The sequence below is a fragment of the Kryptolebias marmoratus genome, linkage group LG7 (assembly GCF_001649575.2).
Source record: "Kryptolebias marmoratus isolate JLee-2015 linkage group LG7, ASM164957v2, whole genome shotgun sequence".
Classification (NCBI taxonomy): Eukaryota; Metazoa; Chordata; class Actinopteri; order Cyprinodontiformes; family Rivulidae; genus Kryptolebias; species Kryptolebias marmoratus.
Window position 1 is genome coordinate 10,586,113 of NC_051436.1, and position 14,425 is coordinate 10,600,537.

Here is a 14,425-nt window from a genome sequence, read left to right on the forward strand (position 1 = left end):
GTCGGCGAGTAGGAGGGCGACGTCGGGCTGTAGCTCGGCGAGGTGGGGGAGTAAGACGGCGACGTGGGCGAGTACGAGGGGGAGGTGGGCGAGTAGGAGGGGGACGTTGGCGAGTAGGAGGGAGACGTGGGCGAGTAGGAGGGGGACGTCGGCGAGTAGCTGGGCGACGTGGGGGAGTACGACGGGGATGTGGGGCTGTAGTTGGGGCTGGTGGGGGAGTAGGAAGGCGAGGTGGGGGAGTAAGAGGGGGAGGTGGGAGAGTAGGAGGGAGAGGTGGGGGAGTAGCCCGGGCTCTGGGGAGTGTAGCCGCCCGGTGAGCGGGGCTCGTAGGCGGGGGAGGTGGGGGAGTAGTTGGGTGACATGGCTCCACCTGAAACAGGAAACAGGAAACAAAAACAGGCGTCTTTAATTAGCGTCTCTATAACCTCCGAGTGGAAACGCTGCGACACGCAGCTCCAGGTTTTAGTGCCGTGTCTCACCTGGGGAGGGGATGTAAGGACTGGCAGGACCCGGGGACCCCGGGGACCCGGGTGTGGAAGCCCAGGCCGGCGAGTAACAACCGGGAGAGAAGCCGCTTGCGTCCGACGCCGCGCTGGGAGAGAAGCCCGCTGCTCCGGGGGTCATGCCACTTCCTGAGGGGTGAGAAGGAAGATATAAAGACGGCGAGGGGGACGAAACGGGAGCAGAAAACATGGCGGGTGACAAAACTCACCGACGCTGGGGGACCAGGCACCGTAGGCGGGGGTGGCCCCCGTATTCCATGGCGTCATGGCGGGGGACATGCCGCTCATGGGGCTCGGCACCGAGCCGAAGAACATCCCGGTGGCTGCGAACAGAAGGGCGCAGGAACACGAATGTTAAAGCTAAGTTTATGCCCCGCCCCCTCCCTATATTTCCACATTTATCAAGTCTTCCTGCTCTTACGTCCGGCCACACTGATGCCAGGGATGTTTGTCGGAATCTCCATGCCGTATTTGCACTTCTCGGCGTCCAGCAGCAGGTCGAAGCAGCCCGTTCCGGCGGGGGCGAGCTGGCCGAGCATAATGTTCTCCGACACGCCCTTCATCGGGTCGCACTCTCCGTGGGACGACGCCTCCATCAGCACGTCCACCTGGAGCGGAGAAACAAACAAAAACACGTGAAGAGGGGCCAGGGGTCGTTAGGACTCTCGATTTAAAACGAGAAGAAAAAAGACGTCTTCACACCGTCTCCTCGAAGGAGCACTTCATGAGGGGGCCCGTGTCCTGGCGGTTGATGCCATGGCGCGTGATGGCCATCAGGTGGCCGCGGCAGGTCATGGTGTCGCACAGCAGAGCCAGGTGGCGGTAGTTGACATAGGAGCCGTCGAAGGAGATGACGTGGTACAGCTCCCTCTCCAGCGCCTTCCTCACCGCTTCGATCCCCAGCACCTGCAGGACGGAGGGACGTCAAATCGTATCGGAGACGGCGGTTTCCTCAGAAAGGTAATAAATAGATATCCCGACGCTCCCGCACCGTGAAGATCTCCACGATGTCGTTGGAGGTGGTCCTGACGGGATCCACGTCCTTCTCGCTGAGGACCCTCATGAGGCTGACGCCGTCCGTCTCCAGGATCCACTCCTGCAGGGCCTTGAACTCGCCGTCGTCCGTGATGATGATCTTCTTCTTGTTGTCGGTCTGAGGTAAGTGCATGTACACCTGCAAGACGAAAGAGTCGGACGTTTAGCCTCCGGCCGCGGGCGCTCTTTTTTTTCCTCCCCTCCCCCGCGGCGTTCACGGCGGCACCTTGCTGATCTGCTCGATGCCCTGCAGCGTCATGTCCGTCAGCATGTTGGACTCGATGCACCTCAAGAAAACGTCGTCGTCCATTTTGTCCACCACCTCCTCATCCTGGTGAAGCGAAAGCAAAAAAATTTATTTATTTATTTTTTTTTTAATTGGTTTTGAGCAGAACCGCCGCCGCCGCCGTCCCGCCCCTCACCTCTTGGAACTTGTTCTCGTCGCTGTTCATGATCCGGATTCGCAGCACGAGCTTCTCGGCGTTGTCGTCGTTGAAGATGCAATTCAGGTCGTCTCCGAAACCTTTTAATGAATAAAAACGAGATGTTTAGCGGACGGGCTGCTTCAGCTTCAGTGCCGACACGGTGGCGTGGCGTGCGGTCGCCACTCGCCTGCGTTGATCTTCTCGGCGATCTGCTCCATGGTCAGCTTGCGGTCCGTCATGTGCTTGCGGTCCAGCTCGATGCGCAGCAGCCACGGCGAGATGCGCGTCACGTCGAAGTCGGGCATCTCGTAGTAGACGTTCACCCACTCCTGGTCCTCGGCCACCACCGTGTTCTGAGGGTTCGGGTCGTAGTAGATGGCGGTGTTGGCGGTCACCTGCAGGAAAATTTAACTATTTTTAATACCGTAAGATAAGAACACGTCTACGTTTTCATATAAGGAGGGTAAAGAACCAAAAAACCTGCTACCAGGGGATCATTATAAGAGGCAGAAATGCAGACTAGAAAGTAACCCTCAAACAGCTCCTGTAGGAGATATCACCCCTCACTTCCAGGTTTCCAGCTAAAACATAATGTTTGTCAATCAGGGCGTTAGGTCTGAGAGAAAACATTAAATCCGGCAGCAACTAGAGACACGTTGGATGAAAGAAGGCGAACCTGTAAGAGTTGAGGAGGAAACAGAGTCTGTTTGCAAAAAATCTGAAGAAGTTTGAAGACAATTCAAGAGTTATACTGCACTACAGGGCACACTGGATTATTAGGCGCATTGTCATTTTTGTATCATTGCGCTCCATTCAAAATGGAGGATTTCGGTGCTCTAGCGGAGCTGGTTCGCCTGTATCAGCATTTCTATGATCTTACATATATAAGGCGCTCAGGAGGAGCCGTTTTTAGAAAAAAATCGAAGGCTTTTAAGTGCGTCTTATGGTCCGGAAAATACGGTGGTTACATCAACTCGCCCCAAATGTGTCATTCCAATAAAAGATTTCTCCCCAGAAGATCATAAAATTTGTGTAAAAACCACAACGCCTGTTTAAAACATGGGAAGCCTAAGACTTTGCGTCTCGTTTAGACTTGGACTGATGTTTCTGCCGTGACGTATTTCTGAGCTGCAGAGCCTCCAAAGAAAATCCTTCTGTTTCGGTTTTGTTTTTCCATTAACGCCGTACAACAAACTGCTACAAAAAGTCGGCACAACATTCCAGATTAAGCCCCACGCGTTGATGTATTTGCTGCTGTGGGTTCCTTCCCGGTGCCGTGTGTCTTACTTTGCGCAGCGTGGTGTGCTCCAGTCGACACAGGATGTCCTTGGCCCTCTCGGCGTCGCGTGCCGCCTGACCCAACAGGAAGACGGTCAGCGAGGGCGTCTTGGGCCTCTTGGAGATGTTGATCAGCTCCTTCAGACGGGGCACGCCCAGAGTCACGTTCTTGGCCGACACGCCGGCGTAGTGGAAGGTGTTCAGGGTCATCTGCGTGGCCGGCTCGCCCAGCGACTGAGCAGCCAGGGCGCCGACCATTTCGCCCGGGTGAGCCTGGAGCGAGGAAAACGAACCTTAGAGGTTTGCCGCCTTTTCAGACGTTTTGATTTCAGAGCCGACACGTACGATGGACTGGCTGAACTTGGTCTCGATCTCGCCCAGCAGCCAGTCGAAGGCCTCTGTGGACAGGCGGAACTCCTCCGTCATGCGCTTGGAGCAGAGCGTGGAGCGCAGGTGGATGTTGAAGAGCAGCGTGGCGTTCTCCTGGGCCTGCCTGCTCAGGGGGTCGTCACCGTTCACGATGATCAGCTTCTTGCTCAGGTCCTGGACGCCTGCGGGCGAAGAGGTCAGAATTATAAAACACCGAACACAGGCTGATGTTCACCGCCGGGGAACCATTATCCAGCTCGAGCACCTTCTGAACCTTCAGAATAAAAGCGCGGTAAAGAAAACGAGACGGCCGACAGCTCCAGATATTCTCCACCTTACCCTCGACCACTCTGAGAGGATTCAGGTCTGTCGGCGTTCGAGGGTTGATCCGGAAAATCTTCTGAGCGTTCCAGATCATCCTGGCCAGGTTGCACGGCAGCACCACCTGCAGGTGAGAACAGAACATTACAGGCGATGAGCCGAGACGCCTCCTCTTCACCAATGATTCCCAAAGTTGGGGGTTGGGACCCCATTGTGGGTCACCCAGCACCAAGTAGGGGTCCTTAGATAATCTCCAGATATTAAGTTACAATTAAAAACCCGGTTTTTATGGAATATTTACACCATAATTGTTACAGAGAATTGAAATACAAGTCATTTAAAGGTTTAAACAAATAGCAAAATGGAAGCTAAGACTGTTTGTGTTGTCATTCTGCCCTTATTTAATAGAATCTTTAGCATTTTTGGATGTTTAAACAGCCAACAGATGGGGTCACACACCTTTGTCACTGTTATTTTATGGGTCGGAAGCTGAAAAGTTTAGGAACCGTTGATCTACAAGTATTTATTTAAAAAAAAACACTCAGTCTGCTCCCCAGATAATCCCTTTAGAAAAGTGCAGAAGTTTCCATCTGTCACCGCAGCACTTACTCTTCTTATTGATGCTTAAAGCCGTTATTTAATTAGAAATATGTATGTTAGCGTTTAATGTATGACTCTCAACTACATCCACACCAGGTTTTAGCTAAATATCTGTGAGACTGACTGAGTTACAGTCTTTCATTGATCCAAGCGATAAACACGACCTTTGCTTCGACTCGTTTGTTGTTTTTTGAAAGCTCGTCTCGCTAAATAAATTCATGCGGATCAAATAGAAAGCAGGTAGATTAAAGTTGAATCGTCCGTTGACCCAGCAGCGTTTGATAATTAAACAAATACACGGTTCGAGGGCCAGGACGAGGACGCCGCTGCGATCACACACACACCTTGCTGTCGCCCGTGGGGAAAATGGCTCGCAGGATCTCCCGGTCCTCCTTCATCTTCTCGAACTCCCTCTCCAGGACGCTCTGCACGTGCGCGTTGGTCTGCACGTCCTTCACCACGTCCTCCTGCAGAATCCGCCGCAGCGCGCGCTCGTTGGTGCAGTCGAACTTGAACCTGGACGCGTAAAACGGCGGCGGTTAAACCATTATTATCATTGTTTAGTTTTAGTATTTACGGGCTTCACGGGGTGACTTGCTTCTTTTCGAAGGCCTTGTGCGATGGTTTGAGCGTCGCCACGTTTTGGAACTCGACGTTCTCCCCCGCCAGACCGTCCTCGCCGTAGCGCAGCTGCACCACCTGGTTGATGGAGTTCCGCACCGTGGCGTCGTACTTCACCATCACAGACTCCATAGACTTGATCAGACGACGCTGGATGTACCCTGAAATTGAAGAGAAGTGATTTTTGTTTTTCTGTAAACCCCTTGTTGTAAACGGATTAAAACGGGACGCTTTGGGTCACGTCGCCGCGCTCTGAACCCACCCGTCTCGGCCGTCTTGACGGCCGTATCGATCAGACCCTCTCGGCCTCCCATGGCGTGGAAGAAGAACTCGGTCGGCGTCAGCCCGGCCAGGTAGGAGTTCTCCACAAAGCCTCGGCTCTCGGGACCGTAGTCGTCCTTGATGAAGTGAGGCAGAGTCCGGTGCTTGAAGCCGAACGGGATCCGCTTGCCCTCCACGTTCTGCTGCCCCACCACAGCGATGACCTGCAGGACGAGTCAGGGTCAAATCCGGGTCGAACTCGAACTCGCCTTCTGTGAGGACGGCTCGGACTCTGACCTGGGAAATGTTGATCTTCGAGCCCTTGGAGCCAGCCACCACCATGGACTTGAAGTTGTTGTACTCGGACAGAGACTTCTGGGCGGACGAGCCCGTCTTGTCGCGGGCGTCGTTGAGGATGCGGTTCACCTGGTTCTCGAAGGTCTGCCTCAGCGTGTTGCCGGGCGTCGGCTCCAGCTCGTTGTTGTGAGCTTTCTCGATGACCTGGAAGTAAAAAAAGAAAAAGCAGACAAGTGTAAAAAAAAAAAAGACACTTCTCAGTTAAAAAGCTAATCTGTGGGTCAGAGAGGTAGAAAACACGGATTCTTACTTCTATCACATCCTGTTTGGCTTTCTTGATGGTATTCTGGATGTCCAGGTACGTCTTGGCGTCGGCGATGGAGTCACCAATACCGATCGAATGACCTATTTATGCGATAAAACGATTTATATGCAGAGAAGACCATTTCAGAGCACTTTAGTTTTTGTTCTTGCTGTCGGTTTGTTACCCTCGATGAGCAGCCAGTTGTTGACCACGGTCTGAATGTTGGAGTAGAAGAGCCGGGTGATGTCGTGACCCATCTCCAGGTACGAGATGTGGACCAGGGAGCCCGCCGACGTCCCCAGGGACTTCTTGCACAGGATGCCCATGATCAGCTCCCCGTTCTCCACGATCACCTTGGTGTCGCCGGGGGAGATGTGCTTGTAGGGCCCGCTGTCCTCGTCGTCGGGGTGCGTGCTGTGCGTGCGGATCACGTTGATGTGGCCGGGAATGATGAGGCTGAAGACCTGCTTGCCCGTCCACAGCGGGCGCGGCTTGAGGATGGCGGGCTGGGGCATCTTGCCGTCCCAAGTGGAGAGGAACATGAGGAGGTTCATCACCTCACCCTGTTGGGAGGAAGAAGGCGTGCGGCAGGTGAAACAGGACGAGAGGGAGGGGGGGTGGGCTTGACGGCGCTGCTACTCACCCTCTCTAAGAAGACGTCCCTTTTGGTGAACTTGCGAACGGCCGTGAGGGTGTCCTGCACGATGCCCATGACGGGCCTGTTGGACTGGGGCGTGACAATCATACGCGGCACCATGGCCAGCTCCTGGATCTCCGCCTTCGTCTCCAGAGACTGAGGCAGGTGGAGGTTCATCTCGTCGCCGTCGAAGTCGGCATTGTACGGGGTGGTGACGCTGGAGGGGGAGACACGGGGGACGTCAGGACACATATTCAAGGATTGAACACTTGGGCTGCTGATATCCAACCCAAAAACGACTAAAAAAGGTTTCGAAACTGTAATTTGACAGGGTTTTTTCTTTTTAATTTGGTACCTGAGGTTGAGTCGGAACGTGGACCACGGCAGGATCCGGACCCTGTGGCCCATCATGGACATTTTATGTAGCGTGGGCTGCCGGTTGAAGATGACGATGTCGCCGTCGCACATGTGTCGTTCCACCTGAAAACCAGGACGACCGGGTTTAACAAAACAATCGTTGCAGTCACGTAAAAAACAAAACAAAAAACACAAACAGTCCTCGTTTTTTCCTCTGACCTTGTAGCCGATCTGCAGGTGAAGGTCACTTGGTTTCGGGTGGAACCGCAGGTCGATCCGGTCTCCGTTGTCGCGGATGATGTATTTGGCGCCAGGATATTGGCTGTTTCCTCTTCGAACCAGCTCCTGCAATCTAACCCACGCCATCGGAAAAATGTTAGCTGCGTTTCCGCTCGAAGTTCTGGAATTTTTACCAAACAAAGCCAATTTTTTTTAAAAAAATGACACTGGGGGTGACCGCGCCGACGTACCTGTCGATATTAAAGGGCGTGACGATCTCCGGGAAGGTCATGTTGGCCGCGATGGAGCGCGGCACGCCCACTTGGTCGATCTGCAGGTTGGGGTCCGGTGTGATGACCGTTCGGGCTGAGAAGTCCACGCGCTTGCCCATCAGGTTACCCCTCACCCGCCCCTCCTTCCCTTTTAGACGCTGCTTTATGGATTTGAGGGGGCGGCCAGACTTTTGCATTGCCTTAAGAAAACAAACAAACAGGAAGTTAAAACCTACGGCAAATGAAACCGGCCACACGACGAGCGAACGCGAACATACCCTCGGCAGGCCCGGCAGCTCGTTGTCCACCATGGTGGCCACGTGAAACTGAAGCAGCTTCACGTCCTCGGCGATCACGTGGGCAGCGGCGCCGCTCTGCTCGTTCCTTCTCAGCTGGTTGTTGATCTTCACGATGTCCGCCAACTTGTGCGTCAAGTCGTCCTGTGAACCAGAAGCCAATTTTTTTCACCCAGGGACATTTCAACCCTGACGTTTCATTTTTTTTTTTTTCCCCACGTTTTATTCCCCCTTTTTACCTGGTTGCGAGCGGATCCTTGCATGACCACGGCGGGCCTCACAGCCAGCGGCGGCACGGGCAGCACGGTGACGATCATCCACTCCGGCCGGGCGAACTTGGGGTCCATGCCCAGGATGATGTCCTCCTCGTCCGAGATGCGCTTGAAGATCTCGTGCACGCGCTCGGGGCTCAGCAGGATTTTCTTCTCCTGGGAGTCCTCGTTGACGTGCTTCCACTCGGCGTAGAGCTCCAGACCCGAGCGCCTGATGCGCGGCTGGTAGCGCCCGCAGCCGCCGTGGCCCTGGTTTTCACAGGCAGAGGGAGGATGAGCGTGATGGGTGGAGGGGAAACGCGAAGCAACAGGAAACTAGGCTCTGAAAGGCTCAACCCGAGTACCTTCTCCTTGGTGAGATCCTCCTCGTTCTCCTGCGGCTCCATTCCGAACTTGTTGTCCATTTCCTCGCCGCCTTCGCAAATGTTCTTGCCTTTGCACAGCTCGTACACGTGGGTCAAGCGCTTCCTGGGCTGCCCTTTCGACTTCGTCAGGATCTCTTTGATCTTGGGGTTGTTCTGGGGGGGGGCGGAGAATAAAAGAAGCAGGACGTTAAAAAAAAAAAAGCGAGGAAAGACGCAAACGAAGGTGGGGAGCAGAGGGCGGCGCTTACCGAGTCCACCAACAGCTTGGAGCAGAAGAAGCACACGCACCGGAGGATCTTCATGATCTTTGTGATGAAGCCGACGTGGAAAACCGGTTTCGCCAGCTCTATGTGCCCAAAGTGACCCGGGCACTCCGTCATATTGCCTGAAAGAGCGACGTGCCGATAATGTGAGGCTGTGAGCTCGAGCAGGGGGACAACAATCAGGACATAATAAAAACTATTTGGTTCTAACCTCAGGTGTACAAAAAACACTCGAACAGATTCGGCTGAGGCGTTATCTATTCAACAAAAATGAAGCCAAAGTGATAAAGCTGCGTGTCAAAGTCCACACCATGATTCAGTAGATTATAGAGCACTCTTTTTTTTTTTTAACCACATTGCTTCAGTTCAAAGAGGTCTGGACTGTAAACGGACCACTGCAACACCCCGACCTCTTTTCTTTTTTCACCCGTTCTGTCCCGAGCCGTCAGGCAGGACGCCTCTCGGCTGAGACAAAGCTCTTGTTTAGTTTATTTATTTGACCATTTCTCAGAGCATTGTGACTACTTTCCCTTTAAAATCTTACTGAAGCAGCCCTAAGCTGTTCACACAGCTTTACAGCTTTTACTTGTTTAATAATTAATAATGTTTTTTTTTGTCCAACTGAGGTTAAACGAATTATTTCAGAAACTGGTAAAGACCAGACTGAGTAAGGGTGGACGCCCACACGTTTACCTGCACACGTTTGACACCTCCCGCTGCGTTCGATCACGCCTTGCCTCGGATCCATGAGGCCGCCGAGCTTCGGTCGTCCTCCCTCTGTGGTCTCGGGGTACTTAATGCCCCCCTCAGTCACCGACATCCGTTTCTATGAAGAAAAAAAAACAAGAAACAACGCTGAAATAACCATTGCATTTGGACTTTAAAACGCTACTGATCGTTCACGCCCAGCATTACTGATAGTAGATTTATTAAAACATTTTCAACTTCTCAGAAGTAAAAATCATGTCTTAACATCTTGACGTACACACAAAATAAGGTTTCCATAACAGCGAAACATGAATAAAATTAGATATAATCCTAAACACACACTGCAGTCTGTCAACATTAACGAAGTTTTAAATAAAAACGTCCATTTCTCACTTTATTGAAGCTCTTTTATTTGTTTATTGTGAGAGAAAACAGGTCACATTGAAATCAGTAGTGAAACCACAACTAAAAAAGGAAAAATCTCAATTAACTTAAGGGTCTAAATGTCATACTGGATGATTAAAAAGGGGGTTTAATTCATATGCTTGCATTGATCGCTTTAGAATATGTTGTGCTTCAAGTTTTCTTTTTTTTTTAACTTCCTGCAACATGCTAGTTAGCAATGCTAGGCTAACAGCACGACTTCTCAGCTGCCAACAGACCCGTGTTTTTGCCATAAATGTAAAACTACTCCAATATAAGATAAAACCTACAGTAACGCGTCATCCCATAGATAGTCAACTGGTTAAAAATCCCACCCCAAAACAGAAAACCTACAAGTTCATCTGGGCTGATGACGCCGAACTGAACTCTCTTGATCATGCGCAATGGGCATGCGCTGTCGCCGGAGGGCGGTCCGTGCATCTTGTCTATTCAAAGAGACGCGTCCTTCCTCGGCACGCCGCTTTGTGAGCAGGAACAGCCTTTAAACTGCCACCACGACTCTGGTCAGGCCGCCAACGGTGACCGGAATATCTCCACAGGCGATATTCCAGGGACCTCTGTTGCCGGTTGCCTTCGTAGAGGAGTTGTTTATATCTGTTCCCTACATAGACTCGACACTTACGGCTCCCTCCCCTTTTCCGATCTACCTACTGGAGCGCTCTGAGCGCTTCTGAAGGTTGGAGTGCTCAACGCTTGCTTATATAGATTGAGAGCGTGCTACGGGGTTGCCCACACCGAAAGGCAGGGTCCGTCTCTTCGGGAGGTGGGACTTGTAAGTCTGTAGTAAAACGCCTATTGGCCATTCAAGACAGCTACATGAATAATTAACTTAATCCTACGTACAGCCAATTAGAATACACGTATTTTTCATCAACAAATCAAAACTGAAGGCGGGCGTTGATATAATCTAACCTCTTTCCTATTGGCTATACTAAAAGCGTATAGGCGGTGCTTAGTGTATTTTGCATGCAAACTGTACATATTCAATAAAGACACTCTGGATTGGTCGTCTATCTTATTAATATTTAACAATGGGAAAGAGATGCCCAATGGCTACGCTAAAACCAACCTCATTGGAATAATTTAATCAAAACCCACCCAGTTTCCGAAGTTTGCCGAGTACGGCCGATCTAACTTTCTTCCCTCTGAGCAAAAATAAAAAAAATCCCTGCGCTCTTGTTCCTCTCGCTCTGGATCAGCCTGGGCTCTAAGAAAAGAGCCTCAGAGCTAAAGGCCTGTTAATGTCTTTGGTAAAACTGGGGGTGGAAAAAAGGTGAAACACGAATTATTTTCGTCTCAAAACATTGAGAATGGATCACTTCGTAGCTATTTTAAGAGCACATGAACTTTTTTCCCGAGCTCGTTGAGAGACTTTCCGGATCTGTGGGACCTAATCGAAAGCCTCGGACTCGAGTACGAACTGTGACCGGCCGGCGGAGAGGATTTTTGGCATGCCCCATGGGAAACTGCGGGCGAAGCCTCGACTGCTCATTTAACGCTTGTTTTTTGACAGGGCTTTACCATTTTAACAAACACGTATCCTGAATGTGATTTATGTCATATCGTATTGTTGGATTGTTGTCAAGTTTTTAACAATTTTGTAAAAAACGGTCTAAGTGTCGTAGGCCACGTTTCGAAAAGCAGCGGTGTTAGCGGTCGAGTAAATATTACTTTACGCTTCTTGTCGCACTTTATGTAACGTTGACGAGTCATTTACACGTAACATAGTTAATTTATTTACACAAATGTATGTGTCCGCCTTTATTATTTGTCTTCCTTGCTTTTACCGGGTGAGCCTCCTAGCTGAGTAGCATGCCTTATCACATTTGATCGGTTAAACATTCATCGACGCTTATTCAGTCCGTCGAGTTTAGGGGCTTGTTCCTGTCATTTATGGCGTATTTTTTAATAGTTCGGTTCGGCGAGGGCCGTGTAGTTTTCATATCAGTTAACGGGTTCCGACGCTTTTTTAAACGTCACGTCTTAACAACTAACCCGCTGCTTCCGTGAGTTGTTTCTCGTTAAGTTTGTACTAAATTAATAGGTCAAAGCCGGATGAGGGGGGGCTAACGGTTTTCTAACGGTAGATTTTGGACCGTTTGAGGGGGCTACGGCGGCTAGCCGCGCGCTCAATATGGCGGGCGGTGTTTTGGGAGACGGGCTTCTTGTTGTGAACGAGGAAAGATGGAGTCTGGAATATTCGCCAAGGCCAGCTTCAAGAGGCGGACAGGGGCGCGTTTAATTAAAAAAAACCAAAAACAAATAAATAAACCCGTCGAGCTCGTAAAAATAATCACCGGCCGGGTTTAAAAAATTTAACTCCGTTACGTGAACTCGGCCGGGTGAATAAACGTCGGAACTGCGCCGAAGATCCGAGGCGCCCCTTCGATGTGGAGCCGGAGCCATTTTGTTAGCTTAACTGCGAGCACCGGTCTCTGTGTGTTTTTCCTTTATAAAACCCGTCTTTTTCCGCGTAATATCTCTTTATAAACTGCTGCGTGTGTAGCTGTTAATATAAGAAGGACACAATAAGTTCCCCGTGAGTCGTTATTAAAGTTTAAATATCATATTTAGACCAAAAAAGCCTGTTATGCAATATGTTTTAATAAAGGGACCGAGCTACGTTTAGTTCAGCTCCATTTTCTTGATAAAAGGTACAAGGTAAGGCACTTTGAGAGCCATAAATCCTGTTATATCACTGCATTAGGTTATTAGATAAAGATTAAAACGTATTAATGTGTGTATTTTCTGAGGATGTCGAAGTTAAAGCTAAACTGTGGTTAAATTACTTCACAAAATGTGTATAGGTGTGTCTGGTTTAGTGTTAATGACATGTTTCAAATCTGTAATGGAGCAAAGGAAATGAATGTAATGATGCTTTATTTATTTTTCTTAAAATAAAGACACTGAAGCAACATGATGGGGTATGTGTTTTATCATGTGGGGATGATTTCTTGTGTGTTGGTGTGTGTGTTAAATCTGCTAATTAAGTGGGAGAATAGTTTATTCTGCTGATGTTAGTATAAACCTGTCTGTTTGCTGTCTTTTGTATTCTGTTTTTGTTTTTTGGTCAGGTCTGTCCAGAAAACCGTCAGAAGCCAGATGGGAATCCCGCCAGCAGCATCCAGACGTATTCAGACGATATTCTACCCGGTTATTTCACCAAACCGGTGAAGCACCTTGGGCCTGACGGGGAGAGACGTGTGACAGTAAATCACTTTGTTCACCATGTGCCGCGCCACACCACGAGCATACAAAGGACTCCTTTATTGAGCAGCTGGCTCCCTCCTCTGGCTCGTGGGGAGAACAGCCGGCGTTTTTTTAGACGCGTGCGTACAGGAGCTCTCCCCGAAGGCCCCCGCCGGACGCGCTCCCTCTGCTGCTTCGGGGAAGTCGGTGCAGAGCGACGTGACGGCGTCAGGTTTGCAGCCAGAGGGCCCTGAAAGTAGGTGACAGCAGTTTGTAAAAGTGTCTGCGCTGCCTGGAGATCACACACACAAACACACACACACAGAGGAAGTGACAGTGTGAGATCAGACGCAGGTCCCTGCAGTTTCTGATTGGATTATCGGTTAATTTGTTGATCAAATGAGTGGAGATTCATGGGAATCTTTGCAACAATAATATGTAATAATTAGACATTAACTGAGCTGTGACACATATCCGTACTGTACAGAAGGTCTGCCACATTTATTAAATGTATATAAAAACACCGTCCAGCTGACACTGTTTTAGTATATATAGATATTTACCGTAATTTCAGACATTTTACTTCATATTATTTAAACTAAGTAAAAGAAAAACGTTACATACCAGCGTTAGAGTTAAAACTGGTTATTATACAGACATTTGTATCAGTGTTTCTAAGCACTGATACAGCTTAGTGTTGGTTATAATTAGAGATACTATGATTATTTTTTTAAATCAGTCAACACAAACAGTTATAAATTACTCAAAAAAAGTCAAATAAAAAAGAGCAAGAGATGATAGATTGACAAAATGTGCCTCATGTGGAGTGACTAAAACTGGAACAACAACGAAATAGTGCGCTTAAAAAGTACATTTCGAAATTAATTTTTTTTTTGCTGATCATAACTTTAAATAAACAAACTGATTGACATCATAGAGTTACAGGAACAACCTCTTTACTGCCCAAAGTGAGTTGCAGTTTCAAGTCTGGGTTATTTCCTGTTGTTTATATAAATACATGACGATATTTAAAGTGCATTGTAATAAAAAGAGAAAAAGAAAATGTACACGAGAAACAAATAATTTAGATTCACATGTTGAGAATTGCTAATTTGTTGGGTTTATTGTCTAATAAAAAGGTGTTTAAAGTTGTTACTCATGTTGTTTATGTGTTAGCATGTATTGATGCACAGCAGGTGATGTATATATATTTAAATATAAATATAAAACTTCCATCTCGCCTTGTTTGTTCCACATGGGTGGTTCCACTTTCACTCCAAGCTCAGGTCCTCTACCAGAGGCCTGGGAGCTCAAGGGTTCTCCTCAGTATCTCAGCTGTTCCTGGGGCTGCGATCTTCTGGACAGAGATCTCTGAGGTTCTTCCTGGGA

At 49.4% G+C, this 14,425-nt stretch overlaps 1 protein-coding gene and 1 long non-coding RNA gene across 2 annotated transcripts in view; one reads left to right on the forward strand and one right to left on the reverse strand.

Annotated features, from left to right (window-relative positions):
* polr2a (RNA polymerase II subunit A) overlaps positions 1 to 10,520 on the reverse strand; it is an 11,418-nt gene extending 898 nt beyond the window's left edge. The window contains exons 1-28 of the mRNA XM_025002195.2: positions 10,181 to 10,520; positions 9,389 to 9,521; positions 8,681 to 8,817; positions 8,412 to 8,585; positions 8,035 to 8,316; positions 7,778 to 7,939; positions 7,479 to 7,699; positions 7,228 to 7,360; positions 7,007 to 7,131; positions 6,658 to 6,868; positions 6,199 to 6,577; positions 6,021 to 6,115; positions 5,711 to 5,914; positions 5,415 to 5,637; positions 5,130 to 5,313; positions 4,876 to 5,047; positions 3,950 to 4,055; positions 3,587 to 3,792; positions 3,251 to 3,514; positions 2,151 to 2,358; positions 1,961 to 2,061; positions 1,765 to 1,869; positions 1,495 to 1,677; positions 1,206 to 1,409; positions 925 to 1,111; positions 713 to 826; positions 480 to 632; positions 7 to 370 (exon numbers count right to left, since the gene is read on the reverse strand). Of these exons, the coding sequence (XP_024857963.1) occupies positions 7 to 370; positions 480 to 632; positions 713 to 826; positions 925 to 1,111; positions 1,206 to 1,409; positions 1,495 to 1,677; positions 1,765 to 1,869; positions 1,961 to 2,061; positions 2,151 to 2,358; positions 3,251 to 3,514; positions 3,587 to 3,792; positions 3,950 to 4,055; positions 4,876 to 5,047; positions 5,130 to 5,313; positions 5,415 to 5,637; positions 5,711 to 5,914; positions 6,021 to 6,115; positions 6,199 to 6,577; positions 6,658 to 6,868; positions 7,007 to 7,131; positions 7,228 to 7,360; positions 7,479 to 7,699; positions 7,778 to 7,939; positions 8,035 to 8,316; positions 8,412 to 8,585; positions 8,681 to 8,817; positions 9,389 to 9,521; positions 10,181 to 10,267 (5,117 nt within the window). The 5' untranslated portion in view covers positions 10,268 to 10,520. The remainder of the gene's footprint in view (positions 1 to 6; positions 371 to 479; positions 633 to 712; positions 827 to 924; positions 1,112 to 1,205; positions 1,410 to 1,494; positions 1,678 to 1,764; positions 1,870 to 1,960; positions 2,062 to 2,150; positions 2,359 to 3,250; positions 3,515 to 3,586; positions 3,793 to 3,949; positions 4,056 to 4,875; positions 5,048 to 5,129; positions 5,314 to 5,414; positions 5,638 to 5,710; positions 5,915 to 6,020; positions 6,116 to 6,198; positions 6,578 to 6,657; positions 6,869 to 7,006; positions 7,132 to 7,227; positions 7,361 to 7,478; positions 7,700 to 7,777; positions 7,940 to 8,034; positions 8,317 to 8,411; positions 8,586 to 8,680; positions 8,818 to 9,388; positions 9,522 to 10,180) is intronic.
* Positions 10,521 to 10,991: 471 nt separating this feature from the next.
* Positions 10,992 to 14,188, forward strand: LOC119617167. The gene is made up of 2 exons (XR_005233352.1): positions 10,992 to 12,508; positions 12,922 to 14,188. It is a non-coding gene; the product is annotated as an uncharacterized LOC119617167 (long non-coding RNA).
* Positions 14,189 to 14,425: the final 237 nt, after the last annotated feature.